The sequence below is a fragment of the Curcuma longa genome, chromosome 9 (genome assembly GCF_044706935.1).
Source record: "Curcuma longa cultivar G26 ecotype Majalengka, Jawa Barat chromosome 9, ITB_CL_G26_1.1, whole genome shotgun sequence".
NCBI lineage: Eukaryota > Viridiplantae > Streptophyta > Magnoliopsida > Zingiberales > Zingiberaceae > Curcuma > Curcuma longa.
In genome coordinates, this window is record NC_133869.1 from 7003059 (window position 1) to 7024754 (window position 21696).

Genomic DNA, 21696 nt, shown 5'->3' on the forward strand with positions numbered 1-21696 from the left:
AATTTGGAGTTTGTTTTCTCCTATCTGATACCGTATTTGATGCAGCAGAATCACTCGGTTTAATGACTGCAATGGAGCTTGGATTGTGCTTGTGGATCAGAGACCGAGTTGGAGACAATGCTGCGTTCATTTCTGGTGACCCTCCTCTTGCTCGGGAAGTTCTGGTGCCAAGCTGAAAGTTCCAGTTCAGAATATGTGCTGTTGTTTCTGAGAGATTGGAACACTTGCTTCGCTTGCTCATTCAAGCACATTGCCTGAAAATCGAACACCAGTATTTTGATTATTTCACAAGATAATTTTCTTTTTGTCAGGATGTATGAAGAAAGAGTTAGTTTGACAGTCTTTATCACCTCTTTGTAAGGGATAGAATCTGTTGAGTTTGGAGTGATGGGCTACGAACTTGTTAGAACAGACACTAAATACTCCATACGCCCTCAACAAGTTAAAAGCTGCAGAGATAAACCTCAAATTGCTCCAAAGTCATGTACATTCCATCTCTGTGTTTCTGCCTCAGTGTTGCAAAATCACCAGGCTTGCTCACCCTCAGAGAAATCGGTAGTCTGCAGGGAGAATCGTAAACTTGATTGATCCACAAAAGGTGCTGAATGGTACCAGCCAAATAAATGCGATTAAATTCAGAGATGAAGGACCTGGAACTCATCGGGCATGGAGAATGTATCTTTTCTGTGGCAAAACCAAATTGTCATGATCGAACGCAAATCCAGAAAAGCTGACAGTGACATCAAATTCATCAAAATATAGTGCTGTGGTTTTGTTTGACTCACAGTTCCAGCATGTCAAGAATATGCTCAATAATTAGGTCAGTCTGCTTTTGAATCACAGTTGAACTGCTCAAAGAATAACCTGTTATGATAGCTTCATCAAACAATCATAAATTGATCATTCATTGTCAAAAGAAAATAATCATGTTGGACCATAAGCAATTTTACCATTTTTGCTCACTGTCATTCTTCTTTCTTCTTCCTCTCCTTCTCAACTTTGTTTATCGAAAGGGTAGAATCTCTTCCATTGATGCCATCGCATATATGCACCATCTTTTCATTCTTTTGCTCTTCAAGGGCCATCAATCTTGCACTTCTTCTCTGCCCTGATTCAATAGCTAAAGGATGCTTCCTTCTGCTTTAAGTAAAATTAAGTCCCATTCAACATCAAAATTATTTTCTTATGAAATAATCATAAATCATGATGCTGTCGATGAAGATTGTGTTGGAGATGTCAAAGAAACAACAAAGGAGACAAACCAGCGATCTCTCCACTGTATTGCAACAATCAATACAGAAATGATAATATGCTTTTCAGAAACAACAATAGATGATGATACAAGAAGACAAGAAAAAGTGCTTGTGGACTGAAAATAATAGGATTAAGCTACAAGTTTGCATCTACAAATTACCTTACACACACCATCTTCAAATTTCCTATAGGTTTTCAGAATTCTACTGCTCATCTATTTATCCTACAATCTCCTTAATATGAGCAATTAAAGGAATTTTTTTTACAAAGTCTCCAGAATGGGTGACTTTAAGTCTTAACCATAACATGAATGAAGGGTAAATTATTTTCCATAGAACATTTAGAACAACAAATGAATTTTGATTAAGGGCTCATATCTATAGTTTTATAAGGATCTAAGAGTGATGCATGCATATTTGTGGCACAAAGGAGGTATTAAGGTGTACAATTCTATGTATTAAAGAATTACACAATTTCTGAACAGACTCAGCATGTAATTTTTGAAGGATATGAAGTGGACTAATGATGCTTTGTCTAACTCTTATCAATTTTTACTAATGATTTTGTTAGATTGAATTGGATGCCACACACAGAACACAACTGAGTGATTAAGAATGTGATAATTAGCTATACCAATTATGAAAAGGCAAGTAAACAAAAATAATATAAAATGCTGTAATATTGTCATACCAGCTATTAAATATATCAGCATTTCAATCATTACATTTCCAAGATTAGGAAGAATCATTATTTGTAATTAAATAGTCATCTATGATTGACTGGTTATCAGAATCACAAGTCTATAAGAAAAAAAAACAATGATCTGAAAATATTCAGATCACAATGATTGACTGGTTATCAGAATCACTAGTCCATTGAAAGGATGCCACTTCTTTAAAAAAAAACTTTTGGATTGAAATGATACTAAGTGGACATGAGAAATAGATAGAAAGCAACAGACCACTATGAGTATAATAACTGTATAAGGATACCAAACCAACAAAAGCACAAACTATGAAATGATGCGAAAAAATTCCTTTTGAGGTTATACATCATACATAATATCACAATTGATGTGGCGTAAAAATTTCACCATGATGATGTGGCGGTAGAAATCCACCTCGTACCAAAGAGTAATGACATCGATATCTTCTTGCTTTCTTCTCGTACGTGGCATAGTTGATAATACGTCAAACGCTTCACCGAGAGTTACCTTAGTGAGTTCCTCCGATATCTAAATCATTGTGAAATCCCAAAAGAGTATAATAAAAAAATGAATTGGAATAAAGAACGAAGTAAAAGTAGGTGATACCATATGATCTCCTAGAGAGTCTTTTCCCTTTACCTTATATAGGGAGAGAAGTCCAAGAAACTTGTTTTATGGAGAGAAGTTCAAAAAAATACACCTCTTTAAAGGATACTTTTGTAATCACCATGTTTTTTTTGTTGGTAACCGGTATGCCCCTTCATGTACCAGGAGGTCGGCAGGTTGGATCGGCTCGGCATGTCAGACATGCTCGACAGGTCGAACAAGCTTTGTAGGTCAAACCTGCTTGATAAGTTGAAAGGTTGACAAGTTGGACTGGCTTGACAAGTCATGAGGTCGGACCGACTTAATAGGTCAAATCGGCTTGACAGGTTAACATCGAATCAACTCGGTGTCACGCTCCGCACAAACTAGGTTTGTCACGACGCTAACTTCGCTCGTTGCGCGTGAACTGTGACAATGTCAGAGCAAAATATAAAGTAAAACTAAATAACTTGATTACATACATACCTTTGAAATAACTCTACTAGTGTTATATATATCTCAACAATTAACCTGGGGTCAAAGAAAAGAGAGAGTGAGCACAAAGTGTAAAATAAAGATAAACGAGACGTGTATGAAAATATAATCAAAAAGGACAACAACATAATTTATAATTTATATTTCCTTTACATTCATTTTTTATTATCTTCTTAATTATATTCATCAGTTCTTCTTAATTTTTTATTTTTTAATATAATATTACTCATATTATAGTCTTATTTTATCCAACACTCAACATAACATATTAAGTGGGTGAACAATATATAATATCCTCAACAAGGATGTGTCGTATAAGTAAAGGTGAACGATCTGTATTTCACATAATAGGAACACATCATGTATAAATGAAAATCTTAAAGTGAGCGACCTGCAACCCATTCAAGAAGGATGCATCGTATATGAGAGTAAACGACTTGCAATTCACTATTAATGAAATACATCCCATGAGAAATCTCATATAAAAATAAGGTGAACGACTTAAAACCTATTTTTAAGCCTCATATACAAATACACATATCGAATATGGTCGATAGGGCGGCTCAACCAATTGGATACAATTGACACGTCACGTAAAACCTATATTTACCGAATCATGAATTATCCCATAAGGCCCGTATGTTAACCGGGCCCTCCAACATGACGTCCTTTCTCTTCCCTACATCAAAATTAAACTATTCTTTTAGTACAAAATAATGAAAAACATTGAGCTGTGCCCATGAAACAGTGAATTCAATTTGATACAGTGCATTTATTGCCTGGCTTCTCCAAGCTTCTGCGCGGTTGTCTCATTCCATTTTTTTAAGCTGGATGGAACATAGCAACAGAAGAATTCTAATAATACTTTTGGAAGCAGTAAATCCACAAACATCAACACCCAAACAGTCTCCACGCTTTCTTCTTCCACCCATGGATCAACCAATATAATAGCAACTCAACAGTCATGGAATAGTCGATCGGTATGAGTTGCTCGATCATCAATCGCTCAACAGGATCTGCAGACAGAAAGCAAATGCCAGCGATATCCACATCAGTAAGTTTATCGATTTACATTTACAAATCAACCTATAAAAAGAAGTGAACCAGCAGTAACAAGAAGCAAGAATAATATTCACAGTGGGTTTTCCTCTAAGCCATCACAAGTGCTCTGGTCAAGAGGAAGGGTAAAAGCGAACTGTTTGTGACATTGACAACTCCTTCAAGCTCCAAGCAATGACTGAGGAAGGTAAATAACACATGCCATGTGTTAGCCAATGGATGATCTGTAATGAGGCCGAGGTGTTCGATGGCAGTACCCTTCCACCATTGTACTGCCTGCCCCCCTCATTTATGTCTCTCTGCTCTCCAAGTACTACTTGCTCTTCTCAGTTAGATTTGCGGTGGCCGCAAGCATCATCCCACACAAGATTCCAACCTGCATCCTGACAAAGCCAGTCTTAATCAGTGCTTAATCTGCTAATACTGACTAAATGAGCAGACAAAAACCTCCGATCACAGCAGTCCATGAATTCCAGTGAGAGTCATATATGGTACTAGAAAGATGGTCCTTCTGCTGTGGTCCATCACCGCCAGTGCCCCAAGAGATGACAAAAAATGGAGCAGCTGAATTACTTCAGAATTTTTTTTCAGAATCAATGTTTTTGAACTTGGACTTTTCTATTAATTAACGTTCAGATTGGAAGGGGCGATGAGAGTGCAATCTTGAATTGAGCCACTGCAAATGGTCCGTTCATTTTGTTGTGAAGAGAAGCACCATGCCCCTTATCCTATGATCTAACATGGATTCCTTCTCCTTTTTCTGTTCTCATGCAGCTACTACCTCTATGAGCACCCCATCTCCTCCTCGTCGTCGTCGTCGTCGTCAACAACATCTCGTTGAGTGAAAAAGGAAGCAACGGTAGCAATTGAGATGGAGATGAGTAGTCCACTGCAGTTCTTTCTCACCCTGTGCATGGCCGGAGCTTGCAGCTTGGCCTTCTACTTCTACTACAAGGCTTGGCTCCGACCGCAGGCCATCCGCCGGAGGCTGAGGCATCAGGGCGTGGAAGGGCCGCCTCCTTCGTTCCCGTTCGGGAACTCGCTCGAGATGAAGAGGCTTGTCGCGGAGGCCAAAGGAAGGAGAGGTCGAGGAGGGGAAGAAACTGCTGAAATCAAGCATGACTACACTCCTTTGGTATTTCCCTACTTCGAGCATTGGAGGAAAGTTTACGGTATGAAAACAATCAATTCACTACATGCTTTAATCTTTCAATCCTTGCTTCGTCTACAGAATATTACTTATATATGCATGCATTGAGTTACTCCCAAGTTAAAGCATTTTTCGCGAAGAACAGAGCTTGAATGAACAATGATCCTTGAAAATCATGTAGCCAAGAATTGGAATGCAAGATCAAAAGTCTGAATTCATTGTCACTGTCTTTAGTACGTAGTTGATGATGTGGAGAGAGAGAGAGAAGGTGTGGGGATAAGAATTAATGCTACCTGCTCTTCCAGTTTAGAATCAAATTTGGATAGGTCTTACAATCGGCGAGAAAGGTGTTTTGTTAGCGTCCCTTTTCAAACGTTTCTTCAGTGTGGACGAAAGAGCATGGGAGTTCAAAAGTAGGACCGCAGTTGATGGCTTGTCTCAGCTTCCATATCCTTTATCTCTTCCCAGTTGAGCAGCAAAAGGAGAGGCGGTAGGAGGAGTTCTTTTTTGTAGAAAGTCGATGAGGAAGAAGAGGAGATTCGTGCGAATATATTGAAAAGGATATGTAGGTGACAGGGCATTAATTAACTCAAGAGAAAAAATGGGTCATTGATGTCAAATTGAATAACCATGCAGGTCCAGTGTTTTCATATTCAATGGGCAACGTTGTTGCATTACACGTGAGCCACCCTGATGTGGTGAAGGAGATCAGCCTCTGTTCTTCCTCGGATTTGGGGAAGGCCACTTACTTGAAGAAGACCCATGAGCCTCTGTTCGGCCAAGGCATTCTGAAATCCAACGGTGAGTCTTGGTCTCGCCAAAGAAAGATCATTGCTCCAGAGTTCTTCTCTGACAAAGTCAAGGTATTGCTGTAATTCTCAATCAACTCCTTCATGCATGATATCTTGACTGTGCGTTCTGCGCTCCGATGCTGCATGCAGGGGATGGTGGAGTTGATGGTGGACTCCGCGATTCCATTGCTGAGGTCATGGCAAGAGAGAGTTGAGCTCGCAGGAGGAACTGCAGAAATAAATATCGATGAGGATTTGAGACGCTACTCTGCGGATGTGATCTCCAGAACATGTTTTGGGAGCAATTACGCGAGGGGGAAAGAGATTTTTCAGAAACTAAGAGCTCTGCAGAACGCCGTCGCAACACCCAATCTTTTTGCCGAAATCACTGTCTTAAGGTATTTTTGATCTTCAATTGATGTTATTCGGTTTCAAAATCGAAGGATCAATGCCAGATATCGTTAATCTGACAGATGCATACCGACGAAGAGAGCGCGGGAGGTACAGAGTCTGAACAGGGAGGTGAACGCTTTGATCTTGCGGGCAGTGAAGGAGGAGGAGGACAGAGAAGGAGAGCCGCGGAGGCCTACGCAGAGGAACCTTCTGCAGGCCATCCTTCGAAGTGCGAGTGAGAGCCTCGAGTGCTCCGATAGGTTCGTGGTGGACAACTGCAAGAATATATACTTCGCCGGTCATGAGACGACGGCGGTGGCTGCCAGTTGGTGCCTGATGCTGCTGGCGTTGCACCCTGAGTGGCAAGCTCGGGCACGCGCCGAGGTGGTGGAGGTCTGCGGCGGCGGCGGCGGCCGGTCGCTGGACGCGAATTCGCTGCAGAAGATAAAGATAGTAAGCGCGAGTGAATTTTAGTTTTTACACCCTGATCTTTATTTATTTCAAACTGCCCTTATAGTTTTATTTTTATTTAATTATTTCCACGTGTTAATTGATAAATCGTACAATAGATAAAAATAAATATAATAGTAATACAATAATTATATAAAAAGCTATAAATATCTAAATTTAATAATTATCTCGACATTAATTAATTTAATTGAATCGCAGTTGACGATGGTCATCCAGGAGACGCTGAGGCTGTACCCTCCCGGCGCGTTCGTGGCCCGGGAGGCGCTGAGGGACGTTGACCTCGCCGGCGTTCGTGTCCCCGCCGGCGTCAACATCTACGTCCCTGTCTCCGTCCTCCACCACGGCGCCGCCACCTGGGGCCCCGAGCCCCACCGCTTCGACCCCGACCGCTTCGCCCGCGGCTCCTCCTCCACCACCACCAGCCGCCGCCTGCCGCACACCTACCTGCCCTTCGGCGCGGGGCCACGCACCTGCCTCGGCCAGAATTTCGCCATGGCCGAGCTCAAGGTCGTTCTCTCGCTTCTCCTTCTCCAATTTGCCTTCGACCTCTCGCCGGCGTATTGTCACTCGCCTTGCATGAGGCTGATCGTGGAGCCCGAGCACGGAGTGAAGCTGCTGGTCAAAAAAGCGCACGGAGTTAATTATTGATTAACTTTATGATTAGGAAGATTCCATATTTAATTAAACTATGTTTGAAATTATTAATCACATCAGTGGGTTTAAGCTAAAGTAAAAACTGAACACATCAAAACTAATTAAGGAGGTTTATGGTCAACTCATAACTAAACACAAACCATAACGCAACACAAAGAATGATGAACTTAATCATCCATTTGCGAAACAAGTTTCATTTATTCCCAAATTCAACGTTTACATAATGTAGCATCAAAGAATATTACATGAAACAATCGACTCAAAAAAGAATTACATTAAGCAATTTGAAAGAAAAAGTGAATTATAATTAATAGCATGCATCATAATCCGTAGCAAGTATCATACAACTCATATCGTCCAAATCCAATCGCCGGCCGTAAGTTTTCAACTGCTTGCTCCCTCTTCCACATATATTTATGATCGCGCATGCATGCCCAGAGCAATTATTTGAATAACGTCTCGATTAGATCACGTACGGCGATGGCATGGGCAATCCGACTACATCACCGCAGAGCAACTGGTTCTCCGGCATGTTGTACTCATCCCTCAGCGACCTCACCGGAGACAACACGCTCACGTAGAGCTGCTGCCCGAGGTAGTGCCTCTCCCACATCTCCGACCGCAGGTTCCACATCCCGGCGTTGTCGAACGTCAGCGCGATCGCCGTCCATGACCTCGGGTACACCTGAATCGTGTGCCGGCTCACCGTGTCCAGAAGGTTGTACGTGCTCCGGCTCGCCGGCTTCCACTTCCCGTGTCCCATTCTGCCGAGCACCAAAGGAAAGGAACAGAGTTAGAGGAGAATAGCAATTCGCAGAGATTGATTGTTCGATTTATTGTATGATCAATTTTAATTACCCGAGGGGGAAGAAGGAGTAGCCATCCAAATGGTAGCACTGAATGCTCCTCTCCGGATTCTGGAGGATGATCTCAATGTAGTCTCTGAAGGTGGCATTAATGACGTTGGGCGCGACCTTGATGGAGTTAATCGCTTCCGGCGCCGGGTCGTCGGAGATGGTGTTGTACTGGAACACCTTATCGGCGATTCCGAAATATTCGGCGAGCTTGAGAGGAGTGGTGGGGTCGTCATGCGACACGCCGTTAATCGCGTAGCGGCGCTTGCCGTCGACGAGCTCGACGGCGCTGAGGAGCTTGATGGTGCGCGTGATGTTGATGCCGCCGTAGTGGTAAGAGCCCTGGGGGTTGGGGCGGGCAGCGCTGGCCGTGAGGTTCCACCGGAAGGAGCGCCACTGATTGAGGGACCAGGCCCAGCCGACGGGGGCCGGAGGGATGTCCGACGACGGCGGGGTGGTGGATCCGGCGTAACGGATGATGCCGGTGGCATTGCGGGAGTACTTGGTGAAGCGGGCGGAGGTGACCATGTAGTAGTCGCGGGGGGTCTTGTCGGCGGTGACGAGAACAGAGAGGCACTGGCCGACATGGACGTCGAGCGAATCGTAGTCGTTCTGCACCGTGTGCGACCCGTCCATCTCCACCAGCTTCATAACGTGGCTCTGAATCCGGAAGTTGAGAGCCAGCTTGAGCCCCACGTTGCAGATGCGGTACCGGTACGTCTGACCGGCCTCCATGGTGAACATCGGCTGGTCGTCCTTGCCGGAGGCGTCCTTGCCGGTCTTCCCGTTGATGAGGAGGCCGTTGGGGTTGCCGATGTTCTGGCCGGCGTCGAGGGTGGAGGCCATCACCTTGTGGCTCTTGGTGTACCAGTCGCCGATGAGGACGGTGTAGTCATCGGCAGGGGGGTCAAAGGGGACGGGGATGAGGAGGCGGCTGTTGACACGGAGGCCGCCGAAGCCGCCGACGGCCCGGTGCATGCCGGTGGAGGGGAAGTAGAAGTAACTCCCGATTTGATCCTTCACTTGAAAATGATACGTGAAGTTCTTACCGGGAGGGATGGGGCAGTTAGTTCCCGGCATGCCATCTTGCCATGAATTCTTCCTCTGCTGGATGCCATTCCTGATCCAATCACACAAACCAACAACTAATCAATACAAACACAATTTCGACAGGAAAACATCTAAGTGATTCAGAAAATGAACCATGTGAAGAGGATGGGCTCGTCGATGTTATTGAAGACGTTGATGACGACGTTGTTATTGGTGGTGGAGTTGATGTTGGGGCCGGGGAACTGATCGTTGATGAGGATGACTTGTTGGGGGACGCCGAGAGGAGACAGCGTGCCATAGGTGACCTTCCAGGTGAAGAAGAGATAAGGATCCTCAGCGAGCACCGCCGGCGAGATGAAGGCGAGAAGACAAATGCACGCAAGCAGAGCGGTCGCCGACGGCGACTGCTTCTTCATGGCTAAGATTTGCTCCATTGCTCTCTGTTTGTCGCTGGTGTTGCGTTGGAATGGAACGACAAGGAAGGAGAATGTGATGTCTGTTTATAGATGAAGCCAAGGGAGCTCCCGTTCGCTCGTTTCTCCGGCCTTCGCGTTCTACCTCCATTAAAGCATTGTCAAATATAGAAATAGGCATCGAAGGTGCTGTTCTATATTTGATTTTTAGGAGAATTTCATGTTGGGATAGAATTAAAATTTTATATTAAAAATATATAAAATTACAATGAAAAATAAAATCTATGTTCAAAGTGAGAATTTACTCCCGCGCGTGAAGGCTGCTGCTGGACTGAGAGGTTTGGGATCACGTTTTTTTTAATTCAATCGGGTCAAAGACACGTCGACTACTTGGGATTAATTTTGATATAATTTGTAGTAAAACGGATTACCTCGTATCATTAATGGATAATGATTAGATTTAGTAGTATATCTAGTCATTTCGATAAGATCCTATTGTATCCATGGTCAAAAATAGGAGGACTATTTTATCGTCACCTGCCAGGTTTCCACCCACCACTCGCCCAGTCTTGCTTCTTACAGCTAACTTCCCGTTGAAGCTTGGTGTGAATGCGGGTCAAGAACACACGTACACCAATCTTTTAGTCCCGCCGAGGCCGAGTGTGCACGTGCTGGTGCTGTTAACGACCACGTGGCTACTGTCGCGAGATCCGTATCAGGTTGTAGTCTAGATGAACGGTCAGAATCCATCAACGGAACGGCCGTTAGTTTGGCGTCGAACCAATGTGCTATTTTTAGCGGAGCGTGCTGAAGAAGCGGTTTAATGTCTCCCCGTCCCCCCACGTTTTTTCTCTCCCTTATCCATTCCTTCCGGATTAAGCTTCGTACCCTGTCTGCTCGATCTGGTGTCGTTTTGCGGATTGACAGTGGTTTGATCTCGACGGAGAAGCGGGAAAGGTTCGATCTTCGGTGCCATGGCGGCGGCGGCAGCTTCTTCAGTTCAAAGGGACCTCCTTTCGCCTTGCGGGATCCGCTCTTCCCGACCTTCGCCTGCGGTCTTGGGTCGATCTTCGTCTGTTAAGTTTGAGCCTTGGTCGTCTTCTAGGGATAACGTGTTCCGTGGAGGGAAGCTGGTCGTTGGCTCGCCAAGAGGGATGCCTTCGAAAGGCCACCTCGCTTCTGGCTCTACACAGGTTAACGAATCCGGCCAAATCTTCATTTATGTGCTTTTCCTTGCAAAAAGTTAGCATCTTTGTCGGTGTTATAGAAGATTCTTCTTGTTGTGTTTCCCTTTGTTTTGATAAATCGCCCTTTTTGCTAAAATAAAAGAGGGGTCTTTTTTTTCCCTTGGATCGCAGATGGGTCTTTCTTTCAAGAAGGCAATCAAATGGTGGGAAAAGGGTCTCCTACCCAACATGAAGGAGATCGAGTCTGCGGAGGATCTCGCTACCTCTTTATTGAACGCCGGCGACCAGCTTGTTGTGGTGGATTTCTTCTCTCCTGGTTGTGGAGGCTGTAGAGCCCTCCATCCCAAGGTATTACATCGCTCATCCGAAGAAATTTCCATTTTTTTTCTCTCTACGAGAGTCTAGAACTCTAGATAACATTTTCTCATTATCCATCTTGTTTGCTTGCAGATTTGTCAGATCGCTGGGTTGAATCCAGATGTTTCATTCCTCCAAATAAACTACGAGCAACACGAGTCCATGTGTTACAGCTTGCATGTCCATGTCCTTCCTTTCTTTAGATTTTATCGAGGAGCGCAGGGGCGCCTATGTAGCTTCAGCTGCACTAATGCAACTGTAAGATCCATATCAAGGAAATTCTTAGCATTGAGACATTTGCTTCCTCTTCATTTGTTTGATAAGTACTGGCTTAAAACAGATTAAGAAATTCAAAGATGCTTTGGCCAAGCACATCACAGACAGGTGTAGCCTTGGGCCAGCCAGGGGACTGGAGAAGGAGGAGCTCTTGGCCTTGGCTGCAAACAAAGATCTCTCCTTTGACTACCCCAGCAATCCTGTTCCTTTCCCCGATGAGGTTGCAGAGAGAACTGCATCAACTCTCCCTATGCCTGTGTTCACTCAGGATGCTGACAGCAAGGCTTTGGCTGTGGCTGGAAGATAAACACTAGCAGTGTGTCTATCTCATGGTCCATTCCACTTTGCTTGTAAATAGATGTCCTTACAATGAGATGTTTGTGCAGGCTGTGTTTTTTAGTTTCAGAAGCCTGCTGGCTTGTGTGTTGAATATGTTGGTGCTGAGCAGTCTTTATGTTGGATATTGTTCCTCTATTGACAGCTCTTCTGATCTTCTACGTATTGGAATTGTTATATACGTATATGGGTCTGCTATCTTTCTTCAAAAAGTTGTAATAGTTTGTTGAGGCTGCTTATTTTAGTGTTCGATGACTTTATCTGAAGTAGTGTTGGATCGAATGTTGTCATGGTTTATCTCTGGTTGTAGGTGAACAAATTGGAAGCGTGCATAAGATTAGATAATTGATTGAGGAACTTATCATAAAAATAAGAAATTGGGTGAATGATCAGAAATGGTAGTAATTTTTCAAACTAATAGTTTGTAAGCTCATATACAATGATTTGATAGATCAAATGCCACATTTTCAAAATCCTAGAATATATATACTTCTTGCCCCAATAGAATATATATATACTTTTAGAAGACCTAAGTATTACAATTTCAGAAGTGTCATAATTTGTCCTCTTCCGATTTGCTTCTTGACGATTTGGGAAAGAAAAAGTGGAATCCTATTTCATTCATTTTGTTGGAAGAGAAAAATTATAGTCAGGACAACAAATCGAAGCTCTTTTTATTTTGTAGTTAGTCAGTTAATGTTTACGGAGCAATTTCCCTAGTCAGAGAACAGCCTCTCAGAAATATCTTGCATTAAAGGTTTTTCACTGCAGAACAGATTCAATAATTTGGAACGATGGACTCAATATTATTGTTTTTATATTCATAGAAATTTGTAAGATAAGTCCTCCAAAACAGCCGATACCATACAGAAACACAAGTAAAATTCCCTTTAGAAGCATATAATTTAAAAATGCACAACTTTCAGTTGTGCAGCTATGAATTATTTCTGCATTTATGAATTCAATCACCAGCTAAGGTGACTCACCAGCGATGCAGGTGATAAACTATGTCCAAACAATAAAAATTACAGACAAATACATTTTTTCTCGTTTACTTACAACAGAATTCTTGAACGAACTTAGAGATTTCAAAAAGTCTAGTTCTTGTATCTGCTAGATTAGAAGTAGCTGATGCATATACTTTCTATTGTCAGCTTCTGGATCCTGATTTCTTGCTTGCAATCTAAAGCAATGCTAAGTCCTCGCCGTACAATGACACATTCGTGCATCACACTTGCAATGAAAAAGGTTGCCACAGAATTTATGGTTCTAGACTCTTCATGTGGTTTCCTGAAAGGATTGTGACCGAGAGAGTGCAGCAGGATTTGCATGTAATACCTGCTCAGCGTCCAATTTATGAACCTTGTTTCCGGCCTTGGATGGGAAGATTCTACCGATCTCAGGTTTGATGCCGAGGGTGGCCCATATTGAACTCTTTGCAGCCTCCTTTGGATCATCTACCCTGAGAGTCTTAGGAAGCCATAAAGACTTCTCCATCTTCTCTTCAGTCTGCAAAGAAAAGTCTCTAGAATGCTTGCCCAATGTGGGAGAGCCATTTCCAGAACAACCACTGTTGCTTGTAGAGGATGATGGAGATGCGCAACCATTCAACCCAACCATCGGTATATTCCATGTTCCATGGGGCCAAGTGGTGAAGCCCCAAAATGGAGCAGGCATGAAAGAGTAAGGGACTGTTCCTGCACAATTTGGAGAAGCTTCCATCTTTGTGCTAGGATTCCATTGAATTGAGGTTGAATTGGCATTCCCCGATGTGCAAGGATTTTCTGTTGAACTACTAGCTTCCATAGAAGCAACACCGTTCCATGCAGGATTCCATGAGTATGCCCAGGGAGCTGCAGGATAGCACTGCAAATAAGGCAGCGGAATAAACCCATTACAGCAAACTTGTGTTCCACTCTGATTCGTATATGCTGCACTTATACCACATCCATTTTCATTGACATTAGCAGTTGTAGCCGAAGATGCACAGGAGGGTTCTTCCCTGTCTTCTCTATGTATGGTAGATCCAGGCTCAGGATATGGAACTTGCTCTCTGATATTCAGCACAGATGCCATGGATTCACAAAGAGGAACTTCTTGTCCAAATTTAAGGATGGTCCCATTTTGTATCAGTGCTCGTGGAGGTGCAGAAGGCAAGCATGGGATAACTCGATGATGAGTCAAATTATGAGTTTCTAACTGACCAGATTGCAATCCATTGGAAGGGATCACTAGGTTGCGACATTGTGAGGCAGAATGCTTACTCTTGCGCCTGCCAGCACCCACAGGGACATTTCTCATTGTTCCACCAGCAGTCCAATATCTTTGACAGTTCTTGCAGAAGTGTCTAGGTTGGTTGACATTGTAGTTGTTGTAATAACAGAATTTGGTCTCCATACTATTGCAACGAGGACATGGTAGAATTTTGTCAGGTTTCTTGAGGATCTTTTGTGTTTCAAGGCAATCAGAACCAGTACTGGAGTCTTCAGATTTAGCACTTGATGTTTCTTTTTCATCTGCAGTGGATGGTTTCTTCCTATCTTCATTGCGATCAGTCAAACTAGTACCTTCTTCCTCTTCACTAGGTGCCACAGGTGAAGAATTGCTGATTTCCATATTTGTTGAGTATTTAGATGTATCCTGAAACGTGAAATCAAAAAGAGATATTTATTACTAATTGAAGTCATGCAGAACAGGTTTGTTAGCAAAGTTCTGTCTGTATCAGATACTGAAGCTACAACGGCATAAAACAGCCAAACAAAACTTTGCCAATCCAACCAACAACACCAATATAGGTGTTATGACTGAGTTCTCACTCACAAGAAAACATCCAACCTTAGGCTCATTGGTGATGATCAACGATCTCCTCTGGTATGACTTGGGATTGGCAAGAGGGCAGTTGTCCGAAATGATTAGTCAGTTGAGTAGTGTCATTGTTATTGGACTCTTCATTTGACACCTTCATATTAATGGGAGATGTAAAAATATCTAGAAATAACCATGTCCGACACTTAGATCAACACCCATTTTGCATAATTGTGTCCAAGTTTAAGCAATATAGGACAGTGTGCCATTACTTCACCATCCTATTGATCAATGTAAAATTTCACTTCATTTACAAACATAAACAAAAGAACACAAACTGGCAGTTGGGACAAGTTCCCTTGAGACAAGCTAATCTGTTATATGTTGCCATCTTGTGAGTAAAATTTGGCATTCCTAGAATCCATCATTCAGGAAAGAGCAAATGCATCTAATGAAATTTTTTAATTACAATTGACACCACTCGCTTAGTGTTTGTTTGAGACATCAATCAACAAAAGACTTCAATATTAGTTAGCAGTTGAAGCCTCCATAATTTCTAGGCTCAGCCTTAGGTTATTCCCCTGTCCATGGCTAACTTGCAAAAGGATTTAGTAGAGATTCACAAGAAGGAATCCATCTAAAATAGAATCTATCCACATTGTTGCTATTGAAAGTCAGCTCTCTTTGCTACTAGCAAAGTCCACATCATTGCTTCTTGCCAATCAATACCTCATTCTATTTGTTAGATGAATAAAAGTATTCATTATCCTTTTCCCTGACATATGTATTTGAAAGTGAGAATTAATAATTAGCATACCTTTGTTAAATGCGCACATCTCTTACCTCTGTGTTTCACCTGTGCACATGCATGCACACACACAATGAATGCTATGCATAAATGTTATACATGCTTAAACAACATTCTTGTAAGTATGGTACCAACTTAAAGTAGCTCATTACTTGTTTTCTTCTTTTGAGAAGATGGATGAAAACCCATTGATTAATAATTTATATTGATAGATGAAAATGGAATATGAATCCCATACCTACTCAACAATTTGATCCTTACCAATTGTGCAAGGTAGCATCTTTATTGAATGTTATTTGTTTGGTAACCATCAACAAGTCATGTACAAGGCTATAAACCATCTCCCAGGGCATGAAAGATGATCTCTGAAGTTCCAATCAAATTATAAGAGACGATACCATACAATAATCAATAATGGCGAGGAATCTCCACAATAAAGATTTTCCAACAACTGTTACAAACATCTTTGAAGCGATATGCAGCTCTGGAGATTCCATACACCTCTTTGTTGAATAACCAATAAGATGCAAGGCAATAAAACTTGTACTTAAAGAATGAGCAACTATACATGCAAATTGCAAAAACCAGCTTCACTGTATTCCCATGTGACCTATCCTTAAATCCTTAGACCAAACAAACTGAATGTAAACACAAAAACCAAAATCCGTCTAATTATAAGCTTTGACTTAAATTTTCCTCAACTCCTTTTGGGATTACTAATTAATGCAAGAGGTTGATTGAGAAAAGAAAGTTAACAAAATCACTTGTCTTTAGCTCCTATATATAGTATGAACTTATTGATCATTTTTTTCCTGATTTATCATGTTCCTAACTGATTCCCCATTTCGGGTAAACCTCGAAGTTAGCAGATACAAGCAATCAACATAACCTCAGACTCAGATGTTTCCTTGCATAGAATACACAGGAAATAATGTCCAGTGATTCATTCAGTGAAAGATGCCAAGAGATTTCAAAGTCATACATGGAAGCTATAAAGTTTATCTGAATACTACTATTTGCATTATCAGCACCAGAAAGAAACATAATACTCAAGTAATATGCTCCTAAAAATAGAAATAATTGACAAGACAGCTCACAATTAAGTAGGCTACTGGCTGGATGAGATTTTCCAAAAAGTCTAATAAACTAGAATATGTTGGATAAGGTCTATGACATTAAAATCAATTTGCATATAGTGGGAAAAAAACACTTTGTGCTCATGCAGAACTTAAAGAACATGATCAGTAGTAGTGAAGAAATTCATGTTCTATATCTTGGCTTAATACAAAATTTAGGCCTATGAACAGTCTTATAATCCACACTTTTTAAAAGAGAACGAAAAGTTGTTTTACTCTTTTAATTAAGTTATTCAGCTACAGGCTTGCACAAGCTTTTAATGCAAGTGCAACACCATAATGAGTATGCAACTCAAATAAATTGGTTAATTACTAAATGCACCTGAAATTACACCCAACCCCAAGGAACGATCAATGGTTATTCCAAAAGGACTGTCAAAATTTCATTAGCTTTGCTAGAGCAAAAAGGAACAGAGTATTAAGTGAAGACAGAGAGTAGAAAAAGAACTCGATCCGTATATGAAATCAAGATGAAGAGAAGCATAACAAAAAGCTGGATCGATCTAATCTCGTGATAACAAAACTCAAGGTGTTCCTTCCTGGATAAACATCACTGAAAGGTCACGGTGTTCTGAGAAAAGAGAATCAAGGAGGAAACGCTACCATCTAGGAAAATTCCAGAAAGATTTTTATGAATCTAAAATCAATTCCGGATAGCTATCCCACTCAAAATCAATCGACATAACTCATAAGAACGTGATGAAAGGCCAGCCATCCTAGCATGCTTCATTAAATAGAAGCGCGGAAAACGAAGAATCAACACTAAAACCCAAATCTTTTCCCCACAAATCACCACTGCCGACAACAAAAGCCCAGAACCGAGCAACTTTACCCGACGTCAAACTAGCAATACTTAAAGCCAAATGACTAAGAAAAACAGGAAAAAGAAGCAGTTTTTTGAACGAATCCTTAAATAAAGAAGGGACGGATCGAGAAAAAGAGACTGATTGAATTGATTCTCCACTCACCTTCTGTCCCTGGGCCGGAGAGGCGGTCGAATCCGCCTCCGCCACTACCTCCTTAACCTCGCCCTCCTCCGGCGGTCCCTCCGCCACCGCCGAGTCCGAAGCCACCACAGGGATGGTGGTTCCGAAGAGCTTAATAGCAGGGTCCTTGCCTTCCTCCATCTCCTCCGCGCCGCCCGATCGCCGCTCCCAGGACTTCCGAGAGGGAATCAAATCGATGCGAGGGGAAACAGAAACAAAAAGGGAGCAAAAAGATTAGAATTATTATTTTTTCTTTCACCCACACTGTGACCGGATGTCGCCGGTGACCGGGTGCCACGTTTGCGTCCGAGTCGGCAGGGAGAGGAAATCTCGGCCACGAAATCTCGTGGCTGGCGATCCAATGGACGACGTCATCCTCGCTATTCAAATGGGGCAACGAAAAGAACACGAAAAGGATTCCCGACCGGCAACACCGCTCGGCATGGCCAAACTTTCGACCGGCTCGCCACGTGTTGGTTTCTTCGACCCCGTCCACACCGGATCCAGCCGCAGATAGATCTCCTCCCCCCTGCGTCACCGCCACCTGTCAGTGAGCGAGAAGGATAGCGTCAATAAAGGTCGGAGAAAGTAAAGGATAAGACGATGACTTTTTTATTTCCTTTTTTGGCGTATTTATCAAAACACGCTTTAATTAATATTTTACTAAATTACTTCCCTTTTTCTTTTACTAAATAACGCTCTAATCTTATTTTCATTTCAAAATTACTTTGGAAAAAATGAATAAAATATATTAAAAAATTCATCTAACAGCATATTTCAATTTTTTTTTTTACTCCTAAGGATTGATTGGAAATGCATTTGATTTTTTAATTGTATATAAATTTATTATTTTAACCATTTAAACTGATATTTAAGTCAATTCATAAAATAATAAATAATTATAATTATAAAAAAATCAACTTATTATATTATTTTTCAGCCACAAATATGATACTGAATATGAATGAATGAAATGGATGTCAACCACAATCTGAGAAAAATCTGAAAACTATCAATTTGTGGCCTGTTTGCTTTCTGCTTTGCTTCTCATGATTTTGTTCCTTCTTTCTGCATATTGAAATCTGATAGGCAAACATCATTAATCTTCAGATTGGTTAAATTTAGAGATCCATTAATTTACACTAAATAAAAACTTCATTCTTCAGGAATATTTTGCAAACAGAGAACGTATTTTCAAAGTATTTTAATAACGACCAAAACTATCAATATCTTTGGCAAAAAATATTTGTGAGACAACATGTATAATAACAGTTCTTAAAAGAGATAGAACATGGGGTCATAAATGAATTTTGGGACAAGAAGTCAGAGTTGAGTTGGAAATGAGGAAGCACTTAATTCCTTTATCCTCGAGCTTAATTAGATGGTGACTCAAGAGTGATTGATTCCTTTTTAGATTTGACTTTGGTGTGTAAAGCTTAAGGCCATAAATCCTTCTAGATTATGTGGATTGTGGGGTGGCACACAAAGTTCAATTCAATTATTTGCCCTTCTGGTTTCCCCTAATTTAGGCCATCAAAAGGAAGTCTTGAAAAATAGGGTTTAGGGTTTTTTTTTTCTAAACGAATAAGAGTAAGTCCAAAACTTCGAATGCTTGAAGTTGAACACATCTTGAAAATAAGTTGCCTGATTGTGCAACGTAGCAAGGAGCCTTCAGGCAAAAACACCATACAGTCCATTTGTGTAGTTTTTTTTTTACCATGAGATCCAAGGCTTGATGTGCCAACATTGAGCCATGTCTTAGTCCATGATATGGCAACGAATGAAAATGATATTTTCTTTCAGCAGTGAGATGCAATGCTTATGAACTGTTTCCTTTAGTTCTTCACACACACAAAAAAAAAAGGCAATCATCAGCCTAATTAGTTCTTTTAGCCATCCACTTCCTGATTTTCTTTTATTTTAAACCAAGTTTGCTACCAAGTCAAAAAGGCAGACAAGTAGAGTAGCCAGAATCTCCATATCCCACTTCCAACTTGTCTAATTTTGACTCTGAGCTAATTTTGTTGCCTTTCTGTTCTCCAAATTCCTGAACTTTGCTGGTGGTAGTAGCTCTCACTCCATTGCAGCACTTTCAGTGGATGCTTGCATGCTGATGGTCCATTTTCTCATATATTTTCACCACTCGAATGACCAAAAACAATAGAAATATCTCATTGGATCTCTGCAGAATCTACACGTTTTTATATTTAATGCTTTCCCTAAGCAAGTTGCTCGCCAGATTCTCATCCACAAAGCTAGTTCAACTCTTTTTTTTAAAAGAGTTGATTTAATGATCCACCAATTGAGGACTAATGTATCGGAGGAGTAGTGCTCCTGCCTGCTTTGGCACTGCATGCACCACTTGGAGCACACCGTTCTTTTCATTGTTGCTGGCCGACTATCCATCCATGATACAATGTTCAGTTTCCTTCCTCTGCTTTTGATCCGTTTTGCTGCACCATTGGGCCATCCACAGGTTGCCAACCATTTGGCAATGTTTAAGATAATTGTGCCAAGCAAAAAATATCTTCCTGCTCTTGTCGTCTTCTAGTGCTCGCAGAGATGACTCGGCGTTGTTTCTACATTCTTCCAAGACATTTCAGCTTATGAACAAAAGACAACGTTGACTGCAAGATGTGACTCCTGTCTATTTTTTGCAGTATATAAAGACAGACCATGCATCAGTGACCATCCTTCTCCACAGGCAAACCAACTCCCGAAGATGGATTACAACATGAAGCTTCTACTGAATCGATTCTGCCTGTTTCTGCTACTCTCATATCACCTCCTCTCTCTGAATGCAGCAGTTCGTCTCTCAAGTGAGCAACGCTTTCACGTTTTTCTTCTTTTTCCAAGTTTTGATCCTTTATCCGGTTGTTGCAGGAAGCCTTGCATTGAGAAACCAAGATGAAGCAGCAGTGGTGGTTTCAGAACGGACTCTGGCAAGGATGGAGATTGAGGTCAACGACTACCCAGGTTCTGGGGCAAACAGCCGCCATGATCCCAGGAACCCTGGAAAACCTTAAATTTAACATTCTTAAATATCCTTTTGATTTTGCAGTGTATATCCTTTTGAATGTAACACCAGCCTTGTAACTTGTAAGAGTCATGCAAGATTAATCCTGCAATGCTCAAGTATTACTTCTTATCTCAGTCTGTATGATCGATCATTTTCTCTTGAAATAATCCTCATATCCTCTAAAGCCTTATCGATCTTCGAGTGCTCGGCGTGTAGAAAACTGATCTTCGAGAACAAATGAAATCAGAAATTTTTTTCTACCCACAGTCTTTGCGGAGGTAATTGTCCAAGTTCTAATCTTACAAAATCTCGTTAAAGACATGATTACAAATGATATATTTCTAACGTAAAAAACTGTTCTTTATTCTGATGCTTGGAAGAGGAATGTTCATGGCACTCTGTCGTTCTTGCTGGAGCAAAATTAGAGAATAAGAGGAAGAGCATTGTAATTTGTTCTAGGCAGAGAATATCAATCAAACTACTGTTAAAATTTCTCTAGTGATTCGTTTATATGTTGATCAAAAGAATATTTATTTGCAATACATAAACGATGATAATTAACAATAAATTATTTACTGCAAATAAATGGTAAAAATTAAAAGTGAACTTACTTATGGGAGAAGGGCACTCCCAGATGGTGATGGAATAAGATCTTGAGGCAAGCTTAAAGTGAAAAATAGCTGCAAAAGTTTAGATCTCAAGGAAATTGCTGGGTTGAAACTTGTTAGTGCACGTCTATTTCATAGCCCATACTCGTATCCACGTCATGATTTGAGACCCCCATTTTGCACAGATGAATCAATAGGTCCAGGACAACAGAACGTGATTAATACTGAAGCACCAATAATTGAGAAATCTGTAAATCTACAGTTGAGGGAGAGCAGCAGTTGTAGAGTTGACACCAGATATTT

The 21696-nt window shown here is 41.4% G+C and overlaps 5 protein-coding genes across 5 annotated transcripts; 3 read left to right on the plus strand and 2 right to left on the minus strand.

Moving 5' to 3' along the window:
• The first annotated feature begins 5953 nt into the window (after positions 1-5953).
• Positions 5954-7578, plus strand: LOC141834814 (cytochrome P450 714B3-like). The gene is made up of 4 exons (XM_074722183.1): positions 5954-6112; positions 6191-6438; positions 6514-6886; positions 7103-7578. The coding sequence occupies exons 2-4, from the start codon at positions 6194-6196 to the stop codon at positions 7550-7552; spliced, it is 1068 nt and encodes a 355-aa protein (XP_074578284.1). The 5' UTR covers positions 5954-6112; positions 6191-6193; the 3' UTR covers positions 7553-7578.
• Positions 7579-8021: 443 nt separating this feature from the next.
• Positions 8022-9896, minus strand: LOC141834472 (L-ascorbate oxidase homolog). The gene is made up of 3 exons (XM_074721800.1): positions 9616-9896; positions 8417-9532; positions 8022-8322 (listed from the first exon to the last, which is right to left on the minus strand). Exons 1-3 carry the CDS (start codon positions 9894-9896, stop codon positions 8022-8024), a joined length of 1698 nt encoding a protein of 565 aa, XP_074577901.1.
• An 814-nt stretch (positions 9897-10710) lies between these two features.
• LOC141834776 (thioredoxin-like 1-2, chloroplastic) lies at positions 10711-12297 on the plus strand. Its single transcript, XM_074722141.1, has 4 exons — positions 10711-11068; positions 11234-11410; positions 11513-11677; positions 11760-12297. Exons 1-4 carry the CDS (start codon positions 10850-10852, stop codon positions 12000-12002), a joined length of 804 nt encoding a protein of 267 aa, XP_074578242.1. The 5' UTR covers positions 10711-10849; the 3' UTR covers positions 12003-12297.
• Positions 12298-12921: 624 nt separating this feature from the next.
• LOC141834813 (cyclic dof factor 1-like) lies at positions 12922-17958 on the minus strand. The gene is made up of 2 exons (XM_074722181.1): positions 17749-17958; positions 12922-14671 (listed from the first exon to the last, which is right to left on the minus strand). The coding sequence occupies exons 1-2, from the start codon at positions 17905-17907 to the stop codon at positions 13310-13312; spliced, it is 1521 nt and encodes a 506-aa protein (XP_074578282.1). The 5' UTR covers positions 17908-17958; the 3' UTR covers positions 12922-13309.
• A 2507-nt stretch (positions 17959-20465) lies between these two features.
• Positions 20466-20919, plus strand: LOC141834815 (uncharacterized). The gene is made up of 2 exons (XM_074722184.1): positions 20466-20585; positions 20650-20919. Exons 1-2 carry the CDS (start codon positions 20489-20491, stop codon positions 20790-20792), a joined length of 240 nt encoding a protein of 79 aa, XP_074578285.1. The 5' UTR covers positions 20466-20488; the 3' UTR covers positions 20793-20919.
• The last annotated feature ends 777 nt before the right edge of the window (positions 20920-21696 follow it).